The sequence below is a fragment of the Phoenix dactylifera genome, chromosome 5 (assembly GCF_051530095.1).
Source record: "Phoenix dactylifera cultivar Ajwa chromosome 5, Ajwa_hap1_PhDact_Kaust_v1.1, whole genome shotgun sequence".
NCBI classification, from domain to species: Eukaryota; Viridiplantae; Streptophyta; class Magnoliopsida; order Arecales; family Arecaceae; genus Phoenix; species Phoenix dactylifera.
The window spans coordinates 5,996,014-6,021,584 of record NC_143194.1 but is presented as its reverse complement, the minus strand read 5'-3'; the positions used below and the strand labels follow the sequence as shown (position 1 = coordinate 6,021,584).

Genomic DNA, 25,571 nt, shown 5'->3' with positions numbered 1-25,571 from the left:
ATTTCTTAAGTGATTGTTTGATTGGCTGGCTTCATTAAATGCATGAATCACTGGAATATTTGATGAAGAAAAAATATTTGCATTTTTAGTATACATTTTTTGCTTCTTTTGTAATCGCTTCTTTAGCTACCAAATGGCCTTCCCATGATGGCGTACCTGTCTATTCTCTTAGTTTGCTAGCTAAAAGTAGACTTCATTGGTCATGGTTTACATATCTTAAATGCAAGTAGAGATATGGTTGTTATATAGACATTGTGATAGGACATTGAGGACGTGCCATCTAAGGTTGTTAGAATTTGGGGACGTTCGAGAAAAGATCGAAGCGAGTCAAATGAGATTGCTGCAGGATTTGCAATAAATAAATTTAAGAGGTAGTTTAATTTTGAAATTGAAGATTCTAATTTTGAAGATAAGGAATATTACAAATATTTGTATGAAAGGATTAATGCTGCTCATGATAATCTTAAGCATGAACATAGTCAACTGCAATGGGATCGAGTATGACTTATCAGTTGATAGATATAAAAGGTTGATGGATGAATATAGCGAATTGGAGAAGGAGGTTAGCAGGTATAGAAAAATGTTTCGTCCAGATTTAGAATCATCTATAGACGAGAATACTATATAGAAATTTTTGACCTATATAGGAGAATTTCTGGTTGCTTTTCAATATCTTCCCGTTTACATTGCATCGCAAAAATATTTCCTTTGTCATTTGTTTTTCTATAAATTGTACCTCTTGTATTTTGGATCGTTTAATGAAATGGTGAAACCTTTTTGGGAATGTATCATGATTGTTTGAGTTTCTTTATTTTTTATGCTTCTCTATTTTATTATTATTATTTTTCCATTGGTTGCTCTGTGGATGCATTGCTAAAGTAATTAATAATTTTTTATCAACATTTTCTGAGCTGTTGCTTGCCATAGATTCGTTGATTTAAAATAATTTTAGCTTGAAAATCAGAAAATATGTTCCATTGGCAATATTGCATCAATATTTTCCTTTGTAGGAGGAAAAGTTATGAAACTTATTAAGAAATGTATTAAATTGATACCGCAACCTGTGACTAGCAAGCAACTCACTGTACTTTGGTACCGGACTATCTGAATTTCTAATTTAGTGACGGAAGGTCACTGGGTACAGTCAAATACTTGCGTAGTCAATTGTAAGTCGAGATGGAATTGACCCCTCCTGTAAACAGAAGATAATGTCTTTTGATTAATTTAGCAAAATCTTAGCCAGGATAATCCTAGTGAGGAGTCACGGGATATCTAAAGTTAATCACATAATGGATGTACTAATTATAGGGTTGACAGTGAGCTCTAAATCATCCTGGCATTAGAAGTCAAAGGGATTGAATTATACAGTAACCATAGTCCAGAGTTCCAGAATATTTGCTTCGTATATATTCGGCCTATCCGGACATCGGGTACCATTGCTAGATGGTCACATCAATTAGTATAGGAAGACATTTCTATACTACCGGCTTAGGTTCGAACCTATGAGATCACACGCATAGAAGTTTCCTGATTGATCAAGATGACTGATAGATGATTGAGAATCATTCAGATGTAATTTGGTCAATTCGATTGGCAAATTATCCTATAAAATAATTAAAGTAATTATTGGAGAATTAATTAATAATTAGATTACTAATAGACTCAATTTGATTCGGTAATTGGACTAAGGATGAGCCAAATTGAATTGGATTCAATTCTGGGCTCAATTAGGGTTTTTGACCTGATTGGATTAGATCTGAATCAAGAGGACTTAGGTTGACCAAATTAAATTAGATTAAATTTATGCTTAATTAGGGATTGACCTAATTGGATTAGGTTCAACCCAAGGTAATTGGACCATCCTAATTGTTAGGATTTAATTTAATTATCTAAAACTGTTCGGATCTTGAAATCCACATGTCACATATCCATGCATGGTGCCATAAATTGATTTTTTAATATGATTAAAAATTAATTTAATTTATTTAATGGCGCCATGGGACATGTGGCACACATCAGGGACCTCCTTCATCATCAGATGGGGTGACATGGAGAGATAAATTCATGAAAAGAATTGGATAAGATCAAATTCTCTCTCTTCATGGCATATGTCATCTTTATCTTTATCTCACTTTTAATTAAGTTTGAATTTCAAATTTAAACACCACAAAATCACCACATGACTCTCTAATCTGGTTGTGGGCATGAGAATTCGAAATTGAAAGAGGAAAGTGACGACATGATGAATGGTTTAGATTAGATCAAGCTTCATCATGTGATGACGCATGAACTTGAATTTTGAATTCAAAATTCAAAACCCCACAACATCGGATCCCTAATTTATTTATCCAAATAAATTAGGTTTATCGAAAAAGGAATAATTTATTTATGACCATTGCTTCTTAGGTTGGCCTACGATCTTGGCTTGATTTATCCAACATGGTTTATGTACAAGGTATTTACAATATTATCCTCCTTTATTTTTTAGGTTGCCGTATTTACTATATTGAAATAAATTTTTTCTTCTTCCATGCTTTAGAATTTATCCTATAATGTCATTTATGGATAGTGATTACCCTATTCTACTCTCTCTAATTTTTGGATCTATTTCTTCGTGTGATTTTATTAATTTGCTTATATTTATAATTAGGAAAAAAAAATTCTTAGTTTATGAATAAAATTTTCTGATTGCATGCACTATAAAGCCAAAAAAGTATGAGAAACCATAACTTAGTATTGAACATAAAAATAATAGAAAACCCTTATCTGTCTGAAAATGTAAATAGATATATGAATGAATGAATGAAAAGGTGCCTCGGACAAGCACACTTAAGCTCAACAACGAAATGTAGCCTCCATTTTATCTCCTTGGTGATCTCATAGTTGCTGAAGGGCCTCATCTTTCTGCCCGCTCCTTCCTTCTCCACTCAAAACTGTTACAAGTGAAGAATCAGAACTTCCTATAGTGCATTGTGATCTTTCAAGCCTCCACTCTATGTTGATAATGCGGCGGGCCTTGTTACTTTTTTTTTTTTTGCGCTAAAACGGAAGCATCATACATAACGTGTACGAATATAGCCAAGAAAATCAAAAAGCAGTACATCATGAAGAGCCGTAGGCAGCTCCATCTCACCCTCCCATGGTCGCCCGAATGGTTAGCAACAAAAGATGCTATCCAGTCCGCCGCCCCATTGGCCTCTCGAAACACATGCTTCGCCTGGAGTACCAATCCATTATGAACCATAACCCGAATATCTGTCAAAAGCAGGTGGTAGTCGCCAACTCCACCCGAAAACTGCAGGATCCACCCAATCACCATCGTCGAGTCACCCTCCAGGAGGACGTCTCTTCCTTGCAAGACATGCCGAACATAACACAGGCCAGACCAGGCCGCTCTCAGCTCCGCCCCTGGCACCGATATATCAGACAAATGGCAGGCTCCAGCCGTAATCATCCTGGAATTAGGGCCCCTGACCACAAAGCCTACCCCGCCCCACCTACCGCCCTGCAGGATGCATCCGTCGAAGTTGATCTTGAGAAAACTCAGGGGTGGAGGCTTCCAGGTGAAAAACACCAACCGGGGCGCTCTGCGAGCAGATGTGGAGTCCCAGCTGTCTCGAGCTATCAAAGGTCTATCCGACCGGATCGCCTGAGTGGGGCGGGCCTTGTTATGGCTGAGATATTCTTGAGAGTCATAAAATACGCTCTCTTCAATCAGTCCAAAATCCTTACATTTAGACCCTTCTCTAGCTTCAGCAAAGCCTTTTCCTCATAAGTGATCAACTCGGAAAGTGGTGAGCTCTTCAAGCTATCATGGGACGGTAGTAGATGATTCTATTGTTTCTTGCTTGGCACCAAAATGGATCATAAATGTTCAACTCTTGTAAGGCGAATTGTACATATTGCTGCCCCCACCTAATTAGGATGAGTTTCTTGTCGAAACCATTCTTGTTCTTGATTCTACTGTTGTTCAGAACCTTCATCATCATCTTCTTCTTTATGGATGCCTTTTAATTTGTCACCATGATATCATTGAGCTTCAGTTTTACCTTCTTTGCTTGCATCTTAGAAGAGCCTATCATCAAGGGGCTGTTGTTTTCTTATGCTATCATTTTCATCGGTTTAAAGTTCCTTTTTTTGTAGGGCAAGTAGGATATATTTTTGAAAACTAACAAAAAAGAAAAAAAAAAAAGCATTAGAATATGACGAAACAGAGAAATAAAATTATTTTTCTCTTTTTTTTCTTTTGTTTTCTTCTTCTTCCACAAATATTTTAACATCCCCCTTCCTCCAACCATCCAACACTTAGTTTAACAAACCTTGTGGACGTTATGGCTTCGTTGTTAGCATATTTCCTTGCTTTCCTTCTCTTTGTGACCTACAGGGATGCAACAAGCGACCCAACACTATCATGCAGCCAAAACCCTAATCCTCATGTGTGCAGTTCCATGGTAGGCTCTAGCCCTCTATTTGCCCAAGCCAAAACACAGTCCGGGTTCCTTCATTTAGCCCTCCAGGCAGCCAAAGACCGAGCAGTCCGAGTCCATGAGCTTGCATCGGCCATGGATGTCAGCTCGCTCGACAAGGGAGCAAAAGCTGCATGGGTTGATTGCTTGGAACTCTGCGAGGACACCATCGGCAAGCTTAACCGCTCGATGAGCTCTTCGTCGTATGACGATGCTCAGACATGGCTAAGTGCAGCGATGGCCAATCAACAGACATGTCGAAATGGATTTATTGAGCTTGGTTCTTCCTTTCCCTTTGGGTCATCACCTTTCACGTCATATAACATATCGGAGTCGCTAAGCAACTCCCTGGCCATTAACAAGGCAACAACTGCAGCCAAGTCTGGTGGTAATCGTCGGTTGCTCTCCGGTGGGTTCCCAAATTGGCTGTCTGCCGCCGATCGCAAGCTTCTTCATTCTTCGACGATAAATGCCGATCTTGTGGTGGCCAAAGATGGCTCCGGGAATTACAAAACCATCTCAGAAGCCATTGCAGCTGCTACGAAACAAAGCAACGGCAGATCAAGATTTGTCATTCATGTCAAAGCCGGCGTATACAACGAGAATGTCCAAACACCGATGAAGAATCTGATGATAGTTGGAGATGGAATGAATGCTACCGTTGTTACCGGCAGTAGGAACGTGCAAGATGGTTCCACGACGTTCCGTTCTGCGACCTTTGGTGAGTTCATATTTTTCTCATAGGTCTTCATCAAAATTTATTTCTATGTATATACACCATATCGAAGTCCGTGGTTTCCATACAAATATCTCTTTCATTAGTCTACGAGAAAAGAACAGCAAGACTTGTATTAACTTCTCGATAAATCATGAGTTACACCAACCTTTATAGCTGGAAAATGAAGTGTTTGTCATGACACGCCATCTCTATTTCATTATTATGCAGTAATATTGCCTAAAGCATCGATCTAACAATTAGACAACCCTAAGCTATCTTTTTTAGAGATTAGACCTCCAAAGAATACGATTAAGCATCTAAGTAGTTAATTCAGAAGAAACACGCCACACCATTTAGCATGACACAACCATAAAGGGTCCATTTCTATGCCTACTTATCAACACTGCTATAATTGCATACCGGTGAGTTCATATTTTTCTCCTAGGTCTTCATCAAAAATTATTTCCATATCTACCAGCTTGCACCATCGAAGTCGGTGGTTTCCATAGAAATATCTTTTTCATTCATGCACGAGAAAAGAATACCAAGACTAGTATTATCTTCTGATAAATCATGAATTACACCAACATTTATAGCTAGAAAATGAAGTACTTGTCAAGACCTGCCATCTTCTTTTTATTTTTATGCAGTACTAGCTAATACATCAAACATCGATCTCAAGAATTAAAGAAACCTAAGCCATCCTTTACGGTAATTAGATAATACCTCCAAAGGATACAATTAAGCATCCAAGTAATTCAAAATCAACACGTCACACCATTTACAATCACACAACCATGAAGGGCTCCGTTTCTCCATTGTCTCTATGCCTACTTATCAACCCTCCTGATAATTGCAGCGGTCACCGGTGACGGCTTCATCGCTCGAGACATGACCTTCCAGAACACAGCAGGACCCCACAAGCACCAGGCAGTGGCCCTCCGGTCAGGCTCGGACCTCTCGGTCTTCTACCGGTGCAGCTTCGAGGGCTACCAGGACACCCTCTACATCTACTCCCAGCGGCAATTCTACCGCAACTGCGACGTCTACGGCACGGTCGACTTCATCTTCGGCGACGCTGCGGTGGTCCTCCAGAACTGCAGCATGTACGTCAGGAAGCCGATGAGCGGCCAGAAGAACACGGTGACGGCCCAGGGGCGGACCGACCCGAACGAGAATACCGGGATATCGATTCACGATTCGGCGGTCACAGCTGCATCGGAGCTCAAGCCGGTGCAAGGCTCATTCAAGACCTACCTTGGTCGGCCATGGAAGAAGTACTCGAGGACGGTATTCATGAAGACGTCGCTAGATTGCCTTATCGATCCAGCGGGGTGGCTCGAGTGGAGTGGAAACTTTGCTTTGAGTACTTTGTATTATGGGGAGTACATGAACACCGGCGCAGGGGCTGATACGAGCCAGCGGGTGAAGTGGCCCGGGTACCATGTTATCACGAGCGCAACCGAGGCCAGCAAGTTCACGGTGGCGAACTTCCTGTCCGGAAACTCGTGGATTCCGGCCACAGGGGTCGCATTCACATCTGGTCTTTGAGGTGATCATAAGCCAAGGCTTCACGTACTGTGTGCTATATATATTTTTAGTTTCGTTTGCAAGACAATGAATAATAATGCATGGAATTCTAAGGGGGAAGACGAATATATATATATAAGGGTGTCATATTGTCAAAGTATTAGACATCTTAGCAGTTGTACGTAATTAAATATATATGCAGACGGCCTTATCACATTTGAATACGTTGGTCTCTTGCTATTTTTCCTTTTTTTCAGTTTGATAAATCATAAAATTAATTTGCAGTCAAGTATTATTTTTCTTTGTTAGAATGATCTTGTTAGAATAATTTTAGAGATCACATAACAACTTATATTAGTGAGTATTATTTTTCTTTATTAACATAATGCCATATCAACCTATATTTTTTTTTCCGTATAGAGTCTGTATACAAGTATATATAACTCCTAAGATGTGCCGAATTTGATGAAACAAAGAAATAAAATTATTTTTTTCTTTTTTTTTTGTTTTCCTCCGATTCTACAAAATTTTTAACATAATATTAGAGCCACCGATCACGTAACCTATTGCCATCATTTCTTCCACCTTTGTAGTGGTCGTCGTCGCCATGTCTAGAAGCTTTGAAGACCCCCATTGCCGATCTATCGATCTCTATTCTCGGATGAATCAACATCCGAAAATTCTCTATTTTTTGGTGGATCCATAGTTCCTCTATTTCTCCACAGATCCTCTATTTCTTCATAGATCTGTTTCCTAATGAATCAATATTGATCTCATTAGTAGATCTTCAGTCGTCTCTCCTCATCGTCGCTCAGGCGCCCCATTCTCTTCATCTCCAGTTTTATTTGCTGCCTCTCCAGTTTGAAGCCAATTGCTCCTTTTCAATGATGCCTCCGTTTATGAGGATGGTCAACCTTTGGTTGCCTTCTCTCTAAGCTTTGTCCTCACTACATCTATCATCTCTTATGTATCTTCTCGCTGCCACATATCAGACAAGTCAATCGGCCACATCGACAGACATGTCAGTCTGTCACATTAGTTAGATACATCAGTCTGCCTTATCGGCTTTTGAGTTATTATGTCAACTCCTAATCTGCTATATCAGCTTCTAAGCTATTATTTCAACTCCTGATCTAATACGCCAGTTTTTAGGTATATTCGTGATCTAGTTTTCGAACTCAAGTTGGCACTTATAGTATCATCTTAAGTTTGAGGAGGAATGTTAGAATAATTTTAATTAGGAATCACGTAACAATCTGTATCAGCCCATTTTATTTTTTTTGTTAGCGTGATCCTATTTCGATTAGTATAATTTTTCTTTATTAGCGTGATCTTGTTAGAGTGATTTTAGAGATCACATAACAACTTATATCACTGAGTATTATTTTTTCTTATTGGCATTGTTGTGGTTGAAATTTGGCCTAAAGGTGACCACGCCGGAGGAATCTGAAAAGCCGCCGGCCGGGACGGAGAAAGAGAGCCACCTCTTGCGCACCGGTGTACCTCCAATGGTTAAATTAGCAAAGTTTTTGGAGAGGTTTCTGAGTGTTTTAAATTGCTTTGTATTGCTTTTTAATGGCTCCCTTAGGCCCTTTCCCTCCTCTTTTTAAAAGGTGAGGGTCTCGGTCGTTACCTGAAACCTCGAGCCGAGCTATGATTAGCTAGCCATTAGCTGGAGACGGCATGAATCATGAAGATCAATTTCGCAGGCGGAGGATTCGGAAGATGTTTTTCCAGATTTGTTTGAATATGGGTTCTGAAGATATGCAGGATCTTCGACGGGATTAAGGATGATACGACCGAGGTCGGCAGCCTTCGGTGGGGTCCGAGGTTGGCTTGGCCTCTAGCCGAGGTCGGCCTGGCTCTTAGCAGAACCGAGGTCTGCCTAAGGGTCGATCTATGACTGCGGGGGTCGACTCATGTTATTAAGGGGCCGGCTCATGTAGAGATGGGGTCGACCCTAGGCCTGATATAATTTGAGGTTGGCTCGACTCATAGCAGGGCCCGACCTGCTCGGCTCTAAGGTCTGCTCGGCAGAAATTGGGTGGTTCCACACTGGAGTAGGACGATCCATTTTGCCTCTCATCATTTGCTCCCCGACTTTCGAGTTTGAGTTGTTCTTCGGCTCGAGCGAAGGAAGTATCCGAGTTGTCGATCGTCCCATGCTACAGCCAAATATTCATGAAGGTGTATGTGCCGAGTAGGATGCACCTCTCATATCATTGGAGCTAATGGCTTCAAGCCGAGCTTGTCTTGCTTTGTATCTTGTGTTGGATTTTTGTGCTCGGCTAACAGAATCCGAACTGCATAACTTAGGTGCTGGCTTAGCTTTCACGTAACCAGGTAATTTTGGCTAAGTCACTGTGCTCGGCATTCGATTCTAACTTAGACTTAGGATAAGATACATAGTCTTGCAAAGTCGATGAGGAGCTCACTACCGGATGCAGTTTTCGTCAAAAAAATTCTTGTTTTTAGTGCTAGGGTTGCTCGAGGCCTTCATCTTCTTCTTCTTCTTTATGGATGTCGTCTTCTTTTGATTCTTCTTCTTAACCATAATATCGTCGGGCTTTAGCTTCACCTTTTTCGCTTGTATCTCAGAAGAGTCCATCATCAACCCATCGTTCTTTTCTTCCATTTCCAGTTTCACCACTTTGAGGGCCTTTTTCTTTTAGGGTAAGCGTGACAAATTCTTGAAAACCATCAAAGAAAGAAAAAAAAAAAGGCTTATTGTCTTCTCTCCAAGTTATTGCTTCTTATTGAATGCTTCTTTTCTCCTTCTTGATTGGTGAGATGTAAAAACACCCGTAGGATAAAAAAAAATTATTTCCAATTAAAAAACAAGAACTTTAAGCTCTTATTATATAATTTTATGGAGTCGTAGAGCTAGTAGGTTTTCTAGTCTAAAAAAAACTCCCTGTGCATCTTGGTGACAAAATATCTTGCTCGGATTGGGCTTACTCGTTATTCAATTTTTTGCTCAATCACCCACCAATGGCAGATGAGTGGATGATAGGTGATTGAACTAGTCCCTGTAGATATAAGAGTGGATCCAAACTTGTGTAGGTTGGTAGGATCAATTAGAGTAAAGCTTCCAAGACCTTTTTACTACCGAGATATACTTAAAGAGTCATAAAATACACTCTCTTTAGTCAGCTCAAAACCCTTACATTTAGCCCCTTCCCTCCTTCATCCAAGCATTTTCCTCATCAGCGATCAACTTGGAACATGATGAGCTTTTCAAAGTGCCAAAAGGCTGCAAGCAAGCTCAAAGCTAGGAGTACTCAAGCATAGAAATTAGCTTGTTTAGGCTTGTTCAAAAGAATAATAAGCTGAGCTTATGTCAAATTTTGAGGCTTGCCTTGTAACCAAGCTGAAAGGGAAGAAGAGGCAAGAATTCTGATTATTGTATTAGGTGGAAACAAAGGCCAACATGGCGGGCTGCTATGGGCTCGGTCTATAGCATAGACCGGGTTTAGGAAATAATTTCTCCCTTCCATGATCTTTTAAGTTTTCCGTTACATCATTTCATTGGTACCAACATCAGTCCAAGCCCCCATCCCTCGGTAATCAGCTATCATATCTCGATCAAAGAGGATACCAATGGTCTTTCTATCCCAATTTGATTTTTACTGGAGGAAATATGGCAAAATATAAATTTTGTTTCTATAAAGTTCTACCAGAAGGTAACATTTTCTGTCTTTCTTCCGTATATAATTGCATTTATATTCACTCCCAAATCGCTTCTTAGTTCGCAAAGCATGCTTCCTGTCAGCAATGGTGTTCACAAAATTGAGCTTTGGGTTCCAGAAGTGGAGCATGGACAGAACCCACTTGCGAGCCTGGGGAGGCCGCCTCTTCCTTCGGGCGTTCGAGTTTGGATTCCTGGCACTTCTTTGGGGCCCTCCTTCATTTCAAGGCTGGAACTTGGCGCTTCGTTCTCTTGATTTCCCCCCTTGTGCTGCCATTTATTGCCCCCTTGTGTTGTTTTCTCTGCTGTTCTTGGGGTTCAGCGTGTGGCGCCTTGTTCGAAGGTTTGAGGAGCTCCGTGTATGTGGGTGTTCCAGGTGTTCCAAGGGGAGCGAGGAGCCTGTTGTGGACACAATAGGTTCGCCGAAATGGGGATATAGGAATTGCAATGGTAGAGAGGGGGTGAGCGATTTATTGGATGAGTCCGAGGAGGAAGAAGGGGATGAAGATGGTAAAGAGGAAGAAGGGGATGATGGAGATGAGGTAATGAAGTTGAGAAAGGTGATTCGGGCTAAGGCGGTCAGGGAATTGGAGAAGGAAAGGATAGCTGCCGCCTCTGCTGCCGAAGAGGCAATGGCAAAGATTTTTTGGCTTCAAAATGAGAAAAATTTTGTGGAGAGAGAGGCGAGGCAGTACCGTGAAATAGCTGAACAGAAGAAGGCGTATGATCAGCAATACATCGAGCAATTGCAGTGGCATATAGAGAAACTTGAATCGGAGAAGAGGGGAGATTCGAGTAGGTGGGCAGAAGATCGAGGCTATGGAGAGTGAGGCCAGTTCTTGAAAAACCCTGCCATCTTTCAAGTAATGGAGGGATGATGGTGGGTCTAGATTGTTCATTCACTTCATCTTGGATGGACTGGCAAATGGACAACTCAGTTTTTGAAGCTAAATCCCATCAGCTATCGTAAGTTTGCAAGGTTTTAGATCAATAGGTTTATACTTGATAAAAAAACTTACACATGAACTGCCTTATTTGAATATTCATATGTGGTGCCAATAGTTTGTTTTTATGTGATCTAGAGAGGCACTAAAACATGTTATCCATGCCCCTTCCTGTTCTTGAAAGAGTTGTAAGACTTGACTGACAAATGGATTCCCAAATTTGAGAAGTTCACTTCTGGGGTTTGTTAATCTCTATGGGAGGCAATGACATGAATGTCTGATTAATAAGCATTTAACAGCATTGCTTATTAGAGTAAACATCAGAGCATGCAAAACTTAATGAGGTTGCATGAAGTGAATTGATCTCAAATCATTTAGAGTGACTTTAGTATTTCTTGGCTCAATTTGAACATTTAATTGCACTGCTGATCAGAGCAAACATCTGAAAGTACACAATTTATAAGGATGCACTTAGTAACTTTATCTGAAATATTATATATTTGATAATTTGAGGTTCTTTAACTTTTTGTTGAAGTGAACTTGCAGCAGATGATAACAAACTTGAGGAACAGATAGAAGACATATAGAGACTATTTGAATTGGTTGGGAAACAGTCCAGGCATTGAAAAAAAAATGTCTGGAAAAAAAAAAATCTAAATTGGATTGCAGGAATGACCGATTGTTTTGAATTGTTCCTTCCATTTGGTACAAGATAATGGATGTAGAACTCAATATTCATTCAACACCAATCCCATAGTACCTTGTTAAGTTTGCGAGGTTCTTTTTATATTTGGCAGAAAATTGCATGCATTTACTTTCCTTAATCTTCATATCTGATGCCAATAATACTTTAGGGTGGTTGACAGAGAAATTAATACATGTTATAACTTGTTCTCCATTGTTCCTTAAGACTTGCAAGAAAGTTGGCCAAAAACAGAATCTGAGTTTATTTCCCATTGTTCTTTAAGACTTGCAAGAAAGTTGATCAGAAACAGAATCCCAGTTTACTGAAGTTTATTGTCTGGGATTATAATCTGGCTTGGTTCAGCTATAGTTTTCTTTAGTGGTGAGTTGAATATTTGCTGGTTCAATGAGGCCAAACAGATATACATCAGAAAGTAATCAACTTTTGAGGCTACAGGGAGCAATTCATGTCAGACATCTAGAGTTACAGTTTCAACTCATGTTGTTTTTCTACCATAAGGTGAATGTAATCTCTCTGAATATTGCTACTTTTTGTTCCAATTTTAGAGACCCACTAAATCTGGAAGTGGGTGCAGTGGAAGTGTATTTTGACTTTTTGTTGAGGGATCAAGAAATTATTCCAATATTTGATCAAGTACAGTTTTTTTTTTCTTTTTTTTTCTTTTTTTTTCTGAAATGCAAACTAACAGGATCTACCATATTGCTATATTTATCTACTCCAGGAATCATCACATTTAGTGGCTGCTCATAGTGATTCATACGAATATTACAGCTAATTTGTTTTGAAGCTTACTTTCAATTGGTTTTGCAGATCCTAGGCCAGTACAATACATTACCCTTTTCATTCTATTGATTTTCTGTCATTGATATGTGGAATCTCTAATAAATGATTATTTTTATGTAATTTCCATGCCTTTAAAAGTGATATGTAAGTTTACCTTTGGGTCTTTTTGCGTCTAAGAATATTCCATTGTTTTTTTTTTTACTTTTTATTCATTATCATAAATATCCATCAGATCCGAACTCTGCTTCACCTGTATTTCAGGAAGGCCCAGTAACTTTGTTAGATGCATACAGTCTTTAGGAGGATAAAACCACAGGTAAAAACTTCAGTGGTCAACTCAAGTCAGATGAATCTGCTCAACTTGTTAAGGGCCAAGTCAAGTCAAACTACTGTTTTAATATTACATATATATTTCCTTTGTCTTTTTATATTTATGTGACCATTGAGCACCTTAAACAAAATTTGAAATTACAGGTGCTAGAGGTTTTGCTTTCTTTCTTTGATGAATCATCAGAAAGCTTAATGCTTAATCCAAAAACTAGTATTTTAATATTACAACCCATTCTTTCACAATTATGAAAGCATTGAGCACCTTGAACAAAATTTGCAATTAGGGGGGCTAGGTGTTTAGCTTTCTACAATTCAACATCAGGAATTTATTTTCTTTCTTTAATTAAGGCTTATTGCTTAACCAAATTCTTATTGTTGAACTGTTACATCTCTTATAGTTAAAACATCTGAATCATGAACCATCTTGATTGTCTATGTACACATTATTTATTTAACTTAAAAACTACCCATATGTGACTAAGTTACTCTCTAGTGGAGTAAATTATAGTTCAGGCTTCCTAGTTGTGGTTACTATCTACCTACGATGCTTGCAGCCAAAGAGATGGAAGAAAGGCCCTTACAGAGCTATCAGGATACCTAATATGCTTACAAAGGAACAACTTCACCGTGGACAAGTTAGTGACTGCATGGATTCTTTTTCTCCTAACTATATTGCCTGATCAGTGATCAAGCATCATTATTCCTCAACTTTTTTTCTCCTTTTCTTTTCTTTTCTTTTCTTTGTGGTTGAGCAAGCTATGGGATATTTGTCATGTCTTTCTTGGGTTGCCTCTATCTTTGATCTTTCATTTAACCTTTCTTCCTCTTCCCTTCCTAAAAATTTTAGAAAATCAATTCACATGTCATAAGTCTTTCAACTGTTGGAGAAAGTACATAGCTAGATTTATCTTCATATACGAAACATTGTGGTTTTTTCACTTCAGCAAATCCAGCACACTAACTTGAAATCTTTAAACATACATATCTCAATTCATTGTCCTGTATGAGCTATGAAGCATTGAAGAATTTAGGATCAAAATACCCAGGTGTTCCTTGAATATATATACCTAGAGATCTTATCTGGTGGAGCACATCTAGAGAATCCATAATTAGTCTCTTCTTGGTAGCATGTCTGATAACTTGGCTCAACGGCGAGCTGATACAGAAGTGGCAGGGCGTTATATGCAAGTCCTGCTGTCACTTCTACCACTGTAACAGTTTTCACACATGATGATGAGAATCAATTGCATGCATGGAGATGACTCTTTAGGGTTTCCCCAAAGATGAATACACAGACTTGCAATAGTACTTCTCTATAGAACATCGGCAGAGCTTCATCATATTTCTGTTATTAATCTAGTTAAGAATGACTGAGTGACAACTCTGTGCTGCTATCATAGCAACAGGTGATGATATGGGCAGAATGGTTGTGTGAGAGTGTATAAAGTGTTTGCACAATTTCTTTGCTTCAGTTTTTAGCAGAGGAAAACACTGATTTCAAGCAGAAGCAAATTACAACCCTCTGCAAGAATTATAAGTGGTATCCGAATAGGTAAAATCTCAGTTGTCATTTTTTGCAGTAGCAGTCAGCTTTAGGCTTATTTATAATCTCCACTACCCTAAAAAGTCCCTGTAACAAGCCTAAACAAGCATCTATGGCATTTTTTGAATGAGAATTCACCTACAACAAGATCTGAGATAGTCATCATGAAAGAAGGAAGAGTACCCCCAGTACCATTTTGTAAACAAGAATACTAATGGGGAAAATATTGGTCATCTTGACCTCAGGCTAGACCTACCTCACTAATCTCTAACATAAACCGAGAGGAACAACTTCGGCTCCAGCCGAGCAGCCACCAACCAAGGAGAAGGACTTCGGCCCCACCCGAAGAGATGATCGGTCGATGAACCACTAGCCGAGGAGCCGCCGGCTGAGAAACCAATCAGTCAAGGAGAACAATCAGCACGTGTTGACAAGGGTTGACAGTCCTAACAATCGACAACTTTGGCAGCCCGCAAACATGGCAGCACAATAATCCGCACCTGATTAGTGTTGCACATCGCTCACGTGGACTGGTTCCCACACCGTGACTGTACTACCGGCTGTTATCTGGCCATCAGTACATGCCACATCAGCTCGGATAACGATAAAATGGGCTCTCCTATATAAAAGGGCAGTCTAGGGGACCTTAGGTATGCATACGCATATACATGTACACGCACGCATGTGATACTACTCACAAAGACCACACTCTGCTGAAATTATTTTTCTTTTATACTATTGCTTCTTTATTTTGACTTAGGCCTCGGATGGTCCCCCATCAGAAATATTCCAGCAAGCAAACTTCTTGCAGCCCATCCTCAGAGGAAGCCGATCCCAACGCGCCTCAACCAGCCTGCTCAGCTCGGTTCTAGCCGACTCCAGGGTTGTCCGAGCTACACTCCAACCTCGGTCCGGATTTTGCGGCAATAGTAATTCTAGATTCTCTCTCTCATCCAATAAGCTACAGAATCTGGTTATCACTTCCCGCAAAAGAGAGAGCAATCACATGAACGGTAGAATTATGCAACAAGATGTCTTAGAAAATATATCATCCTTTCTATCAGCAACATCCAAATCCATTGGTCACATTGTAGCAGCGCTACTGGTTCTTTCGGATATCTAAGGTCATTAATCATTATACAAGAGTTACTTCTGGCTGTTGCTTGCAAAAAGAGTAAACCCACCATGAGCTTGTTATGGAACACCGATCTTTTCTCTCTTTTTTGTTATGAAAAAAAAAAAGAGAGGGACCTTTTTGTTTTTGGGTGAAGTCATCAACCTAGGCCACTTGTATTTGATCAAAAATGGACTAGTTTTGAGTGAATCTGGAATGCATGACAGATTGGAATGTACCATTGCGTTAAGTTTGAAGCCACCTCTGAAACATTTCTTTGGTGCCAAGAGGGTAGGCAATGGTGATGTTGCTGCATTGTTCTTCAAAGCCTGGGGATAAACATGTTTGACGTTCGTACAGTTGCTGTTGTTGGCAATAACAATAACATCTGGGACTCTAGGAATTTCAGTATCTTCTTTTTGCTTCTTTTTTCTTCTTATGCACTCAGCAATTTTGAATTTGCTGTAATGTAAGTTTGGTTAACGCATGGTAGCATGTGAGGAGTATTGATTGCCCATATCTCAAATGAAAAAATAAACAAGTTGGGCTACCACTTCTTGTTAACTCTTTGAAATAAGAGATCAAATATGGGTTACAGTAATTGAAGATCTGCGTCATTAATTTATTTTAGAAATGTTGAGGAGTGAAACTTGGTGATAGTGTCTCAACTCAATCAGTAATGTTGTTTGCACCCCAACTTTTATCTTAAAAATGAATAGTTTCACTTGCCACTGTCTTGTTAGATATGTTGTTTGTAGGTCAAAATTTTTTATAGGTTTAGATACTTCGAACTATAATGCGTGACAAAACTTGCATTTTAGCATCTAATCCCAGAGTTCTTTCCCTCTAAATGCACCAGCAAAGGGCCCCCACAATCTAATCCTAGAGTTCTCATCTCATCTGGCACCCTTTTTCTTCTCCAATCAATCCATAATGATGGTAGACTGGCTGGTCACCAAGATTCCCAGCTTTTTCCTCATAGCATTCTAGAGAGATTTAATGAACTGACAGCTAAAGAACCAGAAAGAAACAGATGATTTTAGTTTCAAAGACGTAGTTATAAAACATGCATCCACCGAGTGGGGCACATGTGCATGCCTGGCCTATCATATCTGGTTGGCAGGAACACCCATCTCTTTAAGGGCAGGAGGTCGGCACCGAGGACAGTGGTGGAGAGAGCCTTTCTTCATGCCACGAAGATCACTTCGGCTTCTGCTACGGTCTCATCTGGGATAGCCAGGGACATCTGGGACCCCCGCTCCGTTGACACAGCGTCCAAATTTATCTTTGTCCCTTGGGAGCCCTCACTCCTTGGCCATCTCAAGGTGAACTTCGACGGTAGTGCATCGGCAGATGGAGCCTATGGAGGTGTGAGTTTTGTGATCTGGGATGATGACACTAGATTGGTTGCAACTGGTGGGTGGTGCATCTTCGGCTTGACCACCATAGGGGTGGAGTTGTGGGCAGCATGGGAGGGCATCACCTTTGCGAGGTGCGTACTCGGCGCAGACAGTATATGCCTCGACGAGGATTCCATCTCGGTGATCAACTGGATATGGGACGAGGGTCGGTCTCGGGATGGTCACCTGCTGCTTCGTGATATCCGCAGTCTGGTCATGGATTTGGGCTTCTTTCAGGCTGCTCATGTGTACTGGGAGGCGAGCAAAACTGTTGACTGGATTGCCTCCTTTGTGGCTCGGCACTCCGAAGAGGTCCTATGGACGAGTGTGACAACTATCCCTCCTCCTCTACGTCACTTTCTTTTGCTTGATTCTGCTAGCTGTACTCATGTAAGGGCTATATGAGCAGCCGTTGTACCGAAAAAAAAAAAAAATGCATCCACTAAAAGTGTGTGTGTATATATATAGTTATTAAATATTTTTTATTGTTGAACATAATTGATGGTATGAATTTTCAATTCTTGCACATGTTGACTAAATAAAAAATTCACAAAGAAATTGTTGTTTGACTCAAATATGCTAAAGCTCTCAAATAAAACCAAGTATGTATGGAAATCATAAATTTCTCATCTTTCTTCTTTCTATTAGTTATGTAAATGCAACTGTGTTCTCCTAAACATTTATACAGCTCTTAAGTGTACAAGAGAAGTTTAAATTATAGATTCAGGTGAATAAGTATCATCTGTTTATTTATTTTATTCTAGATACGATAGTTAAAGAGCTGCTCGAATGGGGGCATGCTCGACCAGACCGATGGATGCTCAGAATGGATGAAGAGGACCGATGGTGGGTCTTCAAAGGGCTGATAATTGGAGGGGCTTCTCTTCTTTTGGCATGTTCGACTCCGCATGTTGGAGCTCCAACGTTCTTTATTGGTGCTCAATCTTCTCCGACCAGCTCTTCCAAAATGCACGAGGCTCCAGGCACTGATGAAGGAAGAGATGGTAGGACAAAGGAGGACAGCGGTGAAGCAACACAGGAAGTCACCGAAGAGGCAGGCCTAGTAGGGAGGCATGCGAAGGATCAGAAGAGGAACAGGAGGGCTGAGAAGGCCTCGAGGAGGTGGAAGGATAGATCCAAGACCGGGAGGTCGAGTAGAGAGGTTGAGAGAGGTGTGAAAATCGACTTTTGAAAAAATAGAAGTAAAAGTTCACTTCCACTTTTTCTGAAGATAATGATGGTTATATAAAAAAATAGAAATTGAAAAAACAAAACATGTTGCTACATCGGATTCTGTATTTCTATTTAAGAAAAAAATAAGAAATAAAAGGTACCAAATAGAACCTAAATTAAATGATAATGTACAAATCCACTTTATTGATTATGATCCAGTTATCTTAAAATATAGGCATAAATATAGGCATATTTAGATCCACTTCATCCATTATGATTTACTTATCTTAAAATATATGTAGATTTAAATCCAATACGCTTTGATTATTAAATCATAGTAAAACATTATATTATGCTATTAAAATCATTCATTTTCTTACCCACTTAATGCTTAGGCAAGAAACAATCAAACTATACGAATTTTTGTTTCTCAATTTTTTCTACAATATGTATTTCATCTTCAATTATTTGGATTTATTATTGCTTTTGAACCATTAAATCTCTTTTTCTCAAAGTGAATAGTCCAACTCTATAATTACTTTACAATGAAAATGGCAATACACACAAAAGCTTTTTTTCCCTTTATTGGCCTTTTTTATATTAGCCAAAGGTGTGCATAATTTTCTAGATTAAAAGGATAAGGACAACATTATTTATTATCTATCAGAAAAAACTGATGATAAGCTGAGGTTAGGAACACCTCCTTTTCTTTTGGAAAAATGTTCATTTACTGCTTTTCTTTTTTAGCGAAAAATTGTTATACCACAACTTACGATTTTTCTTCCCCAATATTCTCTTCTTCTAATGAGCATATATGATCACAAGGGGAGGAATTTTAGTAGAATACAAGCTAAGCCACCAAACTGCTCAGATAAAGGTAGGACTGTCATAGCCTGAAAGCCAATTTGTCCATGTGCATTTAATTTCTGTAGCCAGATTATGACAATTATTGGGAGAAATTGTGGCTAGTTCTTCACCCTGATTGCTCACCCAACATGGACACATCCATGGTTCAAAACCTTATCACCAAAATGCTAGGCTTGTGTGAACCATATACCACTCTTATATAGCAGTTTTTCTATGGTCCCTGTTTGTAAGGATAACTCAATTTTTTTGCTTCAAGAAGACTCTGTGGACAAGATCCATCTTTGAACATGTCATGCTTCAAGACCCCACAGTAAAGAGCATTAAGTTTGTCTTAGAATAAAGCTCTTCAATTGTCTTGTGCTACTTCCTTTCATGATACAATAGCTTGTAGCATCCAATGCTAATTCAATATTGCTCTTTGGGTGATCAGAATCTCAGCAAAAGAGCATAAATAACATCACAAATTGGCCGTGCCTGCCAGAGAATATGATCGGTCCTCGCCGATCTCTAGATTTGCAATTCAAAAGATTCCTCAAACAACTTCCATGCATATTCTTCAAATCTTAGATATTTAAATGCTTCATTCCAACAAGAAGGTTTGGTGGCTCATTACATCACACGCGAATTCGTTGCACCAACCTCCTTTGTTGCTCATCTATGACCATTGACTAGGAAAAGGCAATCCAGAAAGGGTGCAGAAAATTGAGCTGCGCATCGATCTGTTATGCCATATAGGATTCATAAAAATCCAATCCCTTTTCTCAGAATATTAAGAAAACAACAACTCAGAGAAAATTAGAAAAGAAATTGCTCTCAAGAAAGTGGCCAGGAATTTAGACCTCATTTGACAAAATTATAAGATTGTAAACTACCCAGAAGTTAAATAAAGTGGGAGGCCTCATTTTAGCTACATTGGAAGAGCTTAGAATTTGTTCAACGGAATACTCAACAAAACTAATATTTTGTAGACTCATGGATACTTGACTTTAGAAAAGATAATGGTCAGCATTTGGTAATCCACTGACTTTCCAGTAAAGGAGATTTTGGATCAAAAAAGTCCAAAAGTAGATTTCTTCAAAAATATTTGGATGTAAGGACTCATAAGGGTGTATGTTTAGTCCCATATTGGCTATATATGACTAGATTTTTTGGTAAAGTTTTGGATTGTTACAACTCAAAAGTATGACCTCTATACATAGAAAACTACAGATCAAATATAATTGCTTATTCAAATAAAATGGTGCAATAATGAAAGAACAGAAATGCAACCACTCAAATAGGACTACAAGCCTTTGGGGAAATAGTATGTCCCAATATTACTCTAAATTTATTACTGCTGTTATTGGGATACAGTGAAATCAAAAGGCAGGTGGAAACAATCAGTTACAGATATGCCCACCTGCCTGACTACTAAATTCCAACAGGACAAGGACTCACCCTTGGACTCCTAACACAACCAGAAAGCCAATCAAGACCACAGATGAAGAGATGAGACTTCCCAATGCAATGCAAAGCCTCGGAAATCAGATCCCACAGACACAATATGTGGAAGATCCCAAAACTCATGGCTTCCAGAGGATGGTAGTCTCAGCAATCATGGAAGTGACAACATAGGGATCCATGTTTGATGCTGGCCTCCGATCCTCGAAATAACCTGAAAAGCAAGAGAATACTCGGTATGATGATCCTGTTTAAAGTAGCAGATGATATATTGAAGTCGCAGATGCAACAATGAGTGTTAAGAATGCTAAATGTAAAAGATTATGACCTTTGCCATTCTTCTCAGTCTCACGGCCTACTCGAATGGATGCACCACGGTTTGCAACTCCCTGTCAACAATGCAAAATAATCATAACAAGCATTTCTTTTGAAATTTATTCCTCCGAGAACATTATTGTGATCAATAGAACTACACATACCCATACGAAGGTGTTGATGTCAGCAGTCTCATGCCGTCCGGTGAGGCGGCGCTCGTTCCCTTCTCCATAAGCAGAAATGTGCTCCTTGTGCCTCAAGCCAAGCTTTTCAATAGCTTTCTTTATGATTTCGTACCCGCCATGACTTCTCATGGATTTGGTACTGAAAGTGAAACATAGAAAGGAAAATAGATGAACACAAAAAGACTTGCAATGCTGAAAAAGGCTAATTGCAGACTTGCTTTTTCTTCAAAGATAAACAAAGTCATTCAAGATGTCAACTGTGACTCAAGGTGAACTGCATTACCTGTAGTTTGTGTGAGCACCAGCACCATTCCAATCACCCTAATAGCACCAAACATTTAGCAACAATTTCAAGTACCAAACCTCATAATTATTATACATTTTAAGAAACAAATTACAGAAAGAATACAAGAGAACTAATCATACCTGGATCGGCTTAGGGTCGAAGGAGAGAACCACGCCTGCAATCTCAGTGATCCTCTGCAGACAGCAAAAAGCAAGTAGAAATTAGCAGGGAAGAAACAGTAAATTTAATCAAATTCATCGTAGCAATATGGATTCAAAACGTAGAAGTTATTTAAATCTTATCCAGAGGGGGGTTTGCAACTTACCTCCAGTATGTAGCGAGCAACCCACAATTCATCACCAGCAGATATGCCAACAGCAGGGCCAACTTGGAATTCCCACTGTATAATTAGCAATGTTAAATAGTGTCATAAAAGAACAACATGTCAACTTTCCAACAAGGGGGGGGGGAATAGATAAAATTGATGTTACCTGGCCTGGCATAACTTCACCATTGATACCACTGATGTTGATCCCTGCATACAGACAAGCTTTGTAGTGGGAGTCAACGATATCACGCCCAAAAGCTTTGTCTGCACCTGCAGCACAATAGTAGGGACCCTGGTACATATATTCACATTTATTAGACCTAAATGAGAGGTACAAACATGATATGACAAAAAAAGTCATTCTGATTCAGAATGAGCAAAGAATAAATTGAAAAATAGTAGCACCCTAGCAGAGAAGAGGAAATTCATCTTCGAGAACTTAAAAAAAAATGCTTGAGGTAAGAAAGATCGACTAGCAGTTGGCAATTTCTAAGTAAATCAGAATTGGCTCCATATGATGGATAATGTGCCGTGGAGTAAAGAAACTACAAAGGTTGTTAAAAGAATGTATAAATGATGAAAGCTTCAAAGTTTCAGAACATCATAAATCAGCACAAACAGCAAAAGCATGATGGGTTTCTTTTGTCCTAAATATGCTTCCTTGTGGTTAATCATATTTTCCAAAAGTTCCTCTAAACTTAACAAAGCAAGTCTAGAGGCTAGAGATTAGAGGTTTCTTGAAACAAAAAAAAAGTTGGAGAGCCATCAAAGGGTATATTCCAACAAGGATTTCCTCAAAATTGCATGGCACAACTCAATTAAAACAGAAAAAGTAAAAGAAAAGGAAAGAAAGAAGGCATATGTAATCTGACTATACTTAAAAGATATAATAACAATTTGTAAAACAAGAAAGAGGAACGAAATCCCTCAAACAAATAACTAAAGCCAGTTCAAAGTTAATACCTGAGGACCAGGGTAGCCACCCACAGGCCACCCAAGGGGCCATTGGACATCTTTCTGCAGCAGGGTATACTCCTGCTCTATTCCATACCTGTTTTTAATTTAAAAAGAGATATCAGATCAAACTATGACCAGAAAGCAAAATAAGAAAAACCTTGAAATCATCAGACAATACAAATAACAACATAAGCATATATATATATATATATATATATATATATATATATATATATATATATATATATATATATATATATATATAGATGTATACCAAGTTTCCTCAGCAGCAACATCAGGATGGCTAAATATCTTAGCAGCATTAAATCTTTTGTTTGTAGGGATCGGCTCGCCTGCTGGGGTATAACAATCGCACATGACCTATATGTCGATTGAAATATATATATCATTATGTAAATTTGAAAACAATAATGCGACAAAAAAAATTTAAATAGCCTACAATAATCCAAATTGATGACAAGAATGGTAGTTGGAATTTAAACTCTGATGAGTAAAATATGTTTAACAAAAAATTGTATCGTAGGAAGGTTGGAGTAAAAAGTAATTGCAAACCCCAAGCAAAAAAGGAAAGGTTCAATTAATTTCTAGTGGATGAGAACAACACAATCAATTTCTTTGCCTGTAAAATATTAGATGCATATCATATAGCAGCATGACAGCCAAGAGACACAAATACAAACCATAGCCTCTCCGTTTTCCCCTCCTTAATTTGCAAAATAACTAATTTCGTGCTATTAGTTATCACCAGAGCAAGGAAATGCACTCACATAATTTGAAAGAGTAAGCATTAATTACAATAGAGGGAACAAAAGGAAGCAAACTTCGATGAATCAAATGCTAGTATTGGTGAGTTCTATCCAAATTTAGTGTCCAGCTTAAGGAAATTCCAATAAATTTAAACCAAACACCAAAAGGTAATAAATTAGGAGTTACAAAGGTTTCTGGAAGAAGTTTAAGGAAACGATATCTTACAAGAATATTGTTCCCCCTCCTAAATGGATCCTTGAAAATGGCTTGAGGACTACACATCCAAATCAAAACATTAAGTGAAGATATGCACAAAGTTACTATAGCCAGAAGAATTATAGATATTGACTTTGGAAACATCATCAAATGATAAAAAGTATAGATGCGGAAGTGCAAAACTTACTATAGTATGACTTCACTATCCTCACCAGGAGCTTGACCTGTGCTTGAACCATCATAGTTCCACTTTGGGAGCTTGCTGGGATCAGTGACAGGCCCCGGCAGAGTCTGTTCAATAAGAAAGATGAGTATTCCACCAAAAACAATGTGATTTGGCCCAACTTAACTGCATAAATCAAAGTCTCACATGAAGAGGACACAAGAAATTTTAATTCAGAAATTTTAGAGTGTGATTGCATTGTCTTACCCTCGCTTTGCTTCGGATATCCATTCCGGATCCTCCAATCCTGTTGTACATGGAAAATAGATTATTAAAACGAAATTGTAAGAAATCAATGCATAATTATTTTGAAAAACTGGAACAAATAATAGAGGGAGCATAAATGTATAGTTTTTCGCACAACACCAGAAAGAAACACAAGGAGAAACCAATTGACAATAAAAAGAAGCAATCAAACAACTAAAATTAAGAGGGGGAAAACACTCGAAATGGAAAAGATTAGGAAAAAAAGAAGAAGATACAAATTGCAAAAATAGAAATAGAAAAAAAATGGTACTTCAAAAGGAGGATCTGATGTATCACAGCATTCAACAACATTCAACCAGCACCAGAAATAGAACAGAGTCTATCATCAACCAGGAAAAAAAAAATCGAAACTTAAGATGAGGAAAGAAATAAAGGATCCAACCATATGGTAAACTACTGCTACTACAAGAAACGAGTAAAGATTTGCAAAAGAAAGTCCAACCAAACTCGAGCACAGCCGAAACAAAAACTGACATGGAAAATGATTAGAAGAAGCTCCAAGAATAGATCATACCCAAGTCATAAAAACTCGAAAAAGACCACAAAGGAGCAATTTTTCCAAGGAAAACATAGAGAATTAGAAAAAGGGAGGCTAACAAAACCTCCACCACAGCCCCAAACTAAACTAGCATAAAGAACTTCAAAAAAAAAATCCAAAATCATGACAAGAAAACCCAAAACAAGCCAAAAAGGGAGATTTTTCCATTAAAACGTCAATCAAGGAACGGTATTTAAGGTAGAACTCGGAAATAAAAACCCAAAGTATGACAGAAAAAGTAGGGGGGAGGCAAAGAACCAACCATATGTACTCGGCTATGATCTTGTCCGTGGTCTCCGAGAGGTTGAGGTTGACGAGATCTGAGAGCAGAGACATGGCTGCGTCGAAGAGAAGAGAGCCTAAGAAAATCTAAAGATGAGACAGCGAGGAGGAGAAGAGGCGATGACCGAGCGTTTATATAAACAAGCTGGTGCATTGATCGTGGACTATAGACTATGGAAGGAAAAAACATAATCGAAGAAAATAATAAATTATTAAATATTACATATTTATATCATTGGTGCGTGGGAATATTTTTCTCTCGTCAAAAATTATTTTTAAAAATATGATGCGTGAGACAACAATTTATTATATTTAATTAATAAAAAATGGCACACCCCAGAATAGTTTATATTTATTTAATTAAGTATATATTTTACCAGTAAAATTATATATAATATTTATTATATTTTTAATTAAGAAGTTTTCTAAAGAAAAAATATCAATTTCTATCCTCCATAATTTTTTTCATAAAATATAAAAATTTTATTGTTATTAAAATATTAT

General features: G+C 38.6%; 3 protein-coding genes across 4 annotated transcripts; 2 read left to right on the top strand and 1 right to left on the bottom strand.

The window, feature by feature from the left end:
* Positions 1-4,300: 4,300 nt before the first annotated feature.
* On the top strand, positions 4,301-6,921 carry LOC103723356 (pectinesterase-like). Its single transcript, XM_008814251.5, has 2 exons — positions 4,301-5,187; positions 6,044-6,921. The coding sequence occupies exons 1-2, from the start codon at positions 4,332-4,334 to the stop codon at positions 6,733-6,735; spliced, it is 1,548 nt and encodes a 515-aa protein (XP_008812473.4). The 5' UTR covers positions 4,301-4,331; the 3' UTR covers positions 6,736-6,921.
* A 3,308-nt stretch (positions 6,922-10,229) lies between these two features.
* Positions 10,230-12,702, top strand: LOC113461010 (protein FLOURY 1-like). 2 transcript variants are annotated; one of them, XM_089930625.1, is made up of 2 exons: positions 10,230-10,397; positions 10,487-11,373. In XM_089930625.1, exons 1-2 carry the CDS (start codon positions 10,355-10,357, stop codon positions 11,230-11,232), a joined length of 789 nt encoding a protein of 262 aa, XP_089786751.1. In that variant the 5' UTR covers positions 10,230-10,354; the 3' UTR covers positions 11,233-11,373. The 2 variants fall into 2 exon arrangements, with proteins under 2 accessions (XP_089786751.1, XP_038985322.3); XM_039129394.3 differs by having other exon boundaries at positions 10,243-10,397; positions 10,522-12,702.
* A 7,851-nt stretch (positions 12,703-20,553) lies between these two features.
* Positions 20,554-25,217, bottom strand: LOC103723350 (glutamine synthetase nodule isozyme). Its single transcript, XM_008814244.6, has 13 exons — positions 25,048-25,217; positions 24,188-24,227; positions 23,945-24,048; positions 23,767-23,815; positions 23,048-23,154; positions 22,780-22,867; positions 21,980-22,108; positions 21,814-21,888; positions 21,629-21,682; positions 21,486-21,523; positions 21,182-21,341; positions 21,031-21,091; positions 20,554-20,916 (listed from the first exon to the last, which is right to left on the bottom strand). The coding sequence occupies exons 1-13, from the start codon at positions 25,119-25,121 to the stop codon at positions 20,825-20,827; spliced, it is 1,071 nt and encodes a 356-aa protein (XP_008812466.1). The 5' UTR covers positions 25,122-25,217; the 3' UTR covers positions 20,554-20,824.
* Positions 25,218-25,571: the final 354 nt, after the last annotated feature.

What these genes read in the sequence shown, in the direction of transcription:
- LOC103723350 (XM_008814244.6), bottom strand. Translation starts at nt 25,121, where the DNA reads ATGTCTCTGCTCTCAGATCTCGTCAACCTCAACCTCTCGGAGACCACG. An exon ending in ATCATAGCCGAGTACATATG is followed by an intron (nt 24,228 to 25,047) that starts GTTGGTTCTTTG and finishes CATGTACAACAG; the next exon opens with GATTGGAGGATCCGGAATGG. An exon ending in GTTGCTGCTGAGGAAACTTG is followed by an intron (nt 22,868 to 23,047) that starts GTATACATCTAT and finishes AATTAAAAACAG; the next exon opens with GTATGGAATAGAGCAGGAGT.
- LOC113461010 (XM_089930625.1), top strand. Translation starts at nt 10,355, where the DNA reads ATGGCAAAATATAAATTTTGTTTCTATAAAGTTCTACCAGAAG. An exon ending in CTATAAAGTTCTACCAGAAG is followed by an intron (nt 10,398 to 10,486) that starts GTAACATTTTCT and finishes GCTTCCTGTCAG; the next exon opens with CAATGGTGTTCACAAAATTG.
- LOC103723356 (XM_008814251.5), top strand. Translation starts at nt 4,332, where the DNA reads ATGGCTTCGTTGTTAGCATATTTCCTTGCTTTCCTTCTCTTTGTGACC. An exon ending in GTTCCGTTCTGCGACCTTTG is followed by an intron (nt 5,188 to 6,043) that starts GTGAGTTCATAT and finishes TGATAATTGCAG; the next exon opens with CGGTCACCGGTGACGGCTTC.